The following is a 1,413-nucleotide window of genomic DNA, read 5'->3' on the forward strand; positions in this document are numbered from 1 at the left end:
AAAAAGGCTTTTTTTTTGGGTGCAACCTTTAAAAAAAAAAAAAAAACTGAACTTCGAGCCGTAAAAAGCCCAACAAAATTATTCATAAAAAGCAAAACAATCTACGATTTGTAACCAAAACATATAAAAACAAAAACCAGTAAAAAAACTTTTGACTGTATAATAATAATAATAAAAACACGAAAAAAAGGTCCTGAAAAGTATTAAGGCCGAGAAGTTATATTGCCGGGCTTAGAGTTCCTTCATTCCGCAGGCACTTAGTGTGAGGACAGTGATACATGGAAGACTCGGTGCGTCAAATAATACAACAACAAGCAGAGCAGCCGGAAGGGTGACGGCCCCGCAGACTGCGCCCCTCGGGGCTTATTGACCTCATGGGGCCCCCCCCCCATCTTGGATTCTGGGTGTGCCATCCTCTCCGGCCTATAAACAGCACACCGTCTGAGACCGTATTTCGGGACTGACATTAAATATTCACCGGGACTGGATGAAACGCTTGGCATTGCGTTCACCTCTCCCTGATGGGGAATTCCAGCTGGTGTGCAACTTTGATTGGCCGCCCCTGTACCATTAGGCCCTCCTGTTTGGGGGGTTAGTGTTGAATGACGATGAGTGTAGTGTTTGGGAATGGTAAGACCGGGAACTGTGACGGAGGACCCCGCGGCTGCTTCCGCTCGTACCAGCTCATTACGTTAATCTACAGCAGGGGTAGCCAAACTCCGCCCCCTCCAGTTGTAGTGGAACTGCAAATCCCATGAGGCTTTGCAAGACTCTCACAGCCACAGACATGACTCCCAGAGAGAGATGCATCATGGGATTTGTAGTTTCACCCCCAGCTGGAGAAAAAGTCCAATAGTTGTGATGGCCCCTCCCTGAGGCGGGTTCTGTGCTTCTTCACGGGCCCCCCTCCCTTCCCCCCACCTCGGCCAGTCTCACACCTTGCTGTCCGCAGGGGCATCGCCGAGCGTATTGACAATGTCACTAAAGGAAGGGCGATCTTTGGGGCTCGAGGCCCAGCAGCGCTGCATCAGCTTGTAGAAGCGCGAAGAGCAGTTCTCCGGGGCCGGGAGCTTCAAGGGAGCGGGAGCGCTCTGTAAACCTGGAACACAGCGCAAAGCGTATGAGATCTCCCCGCCGTCTGTTCAACCAAGGACAGCGAGAGAGGGCAGGAAAATCCTACTTACCGGCCAGCACCTCGTCATCGGGCATTGCGGCATGGGGCATCTCCCCCAAACTGAAGACTTCCCACATCAGCACCCCAAAAGACCAGACGTCCGACTTGGTGGAGAAGTCGTCTTCTTGTACGGCCTCCGGGGGCATCCAGCGTAAGGGAACCCAGGCCTGCCGGAGGTGATAGTATTCGCTGCAGCGCAAGAGAAGTCCAGAGAAGCTTTGAGACCCGCAGAACGCCAT

The 1,413-nt window shown here is 52.2% G+C and overlaps 1 protein-coding gene across 1 annotated transcript in view; it reads right to left on the reverse strand.

Annotated features, from left to right (window-relative positions):
- Positions 1-1,413, reverse strand: part of PTK7 (protein tyrosine kinase 7 (inactive)) — a 17,125-nt gene that overhangs the window by 6,502 nt on the left and 9,210 nt on the right. The window contains exons 18-19 of the mRNA XM_018567937.1: positions 1,185-1,376; positions 899-1,099 (exon numbers count right to left, since the gene is read on the reverse strand). Coding sequence (XP_018423439.1) covers positions 933-1,099; positions 1,185-1,376 — 359 coding nt within the window. The 3' untranslated portion in view covers positions 899-932. The remainder of the gene's footprint in view (positions 1-898; positions 1,100-1,184; positions 1,377-1,413) is intronic.

The sequence above is a fragment of the Nanorana parkeri genome, unplaced genomic scaffold (genome assembly GCF_000935625.1).
Source record: "Nanorana parkeri isolate BGI_ZX_2015 unplaced genomic scaffold, ASM93562v1 scaffold1119, whole genome shotgun sequence".
NCBI classification, from domain to species: domain Eukaryota; kingdom Metazoa; phylum Chordata; class Amphibia; order Anura; family Dicroglossidae; genus Nanorana; species Nanorana parkeri.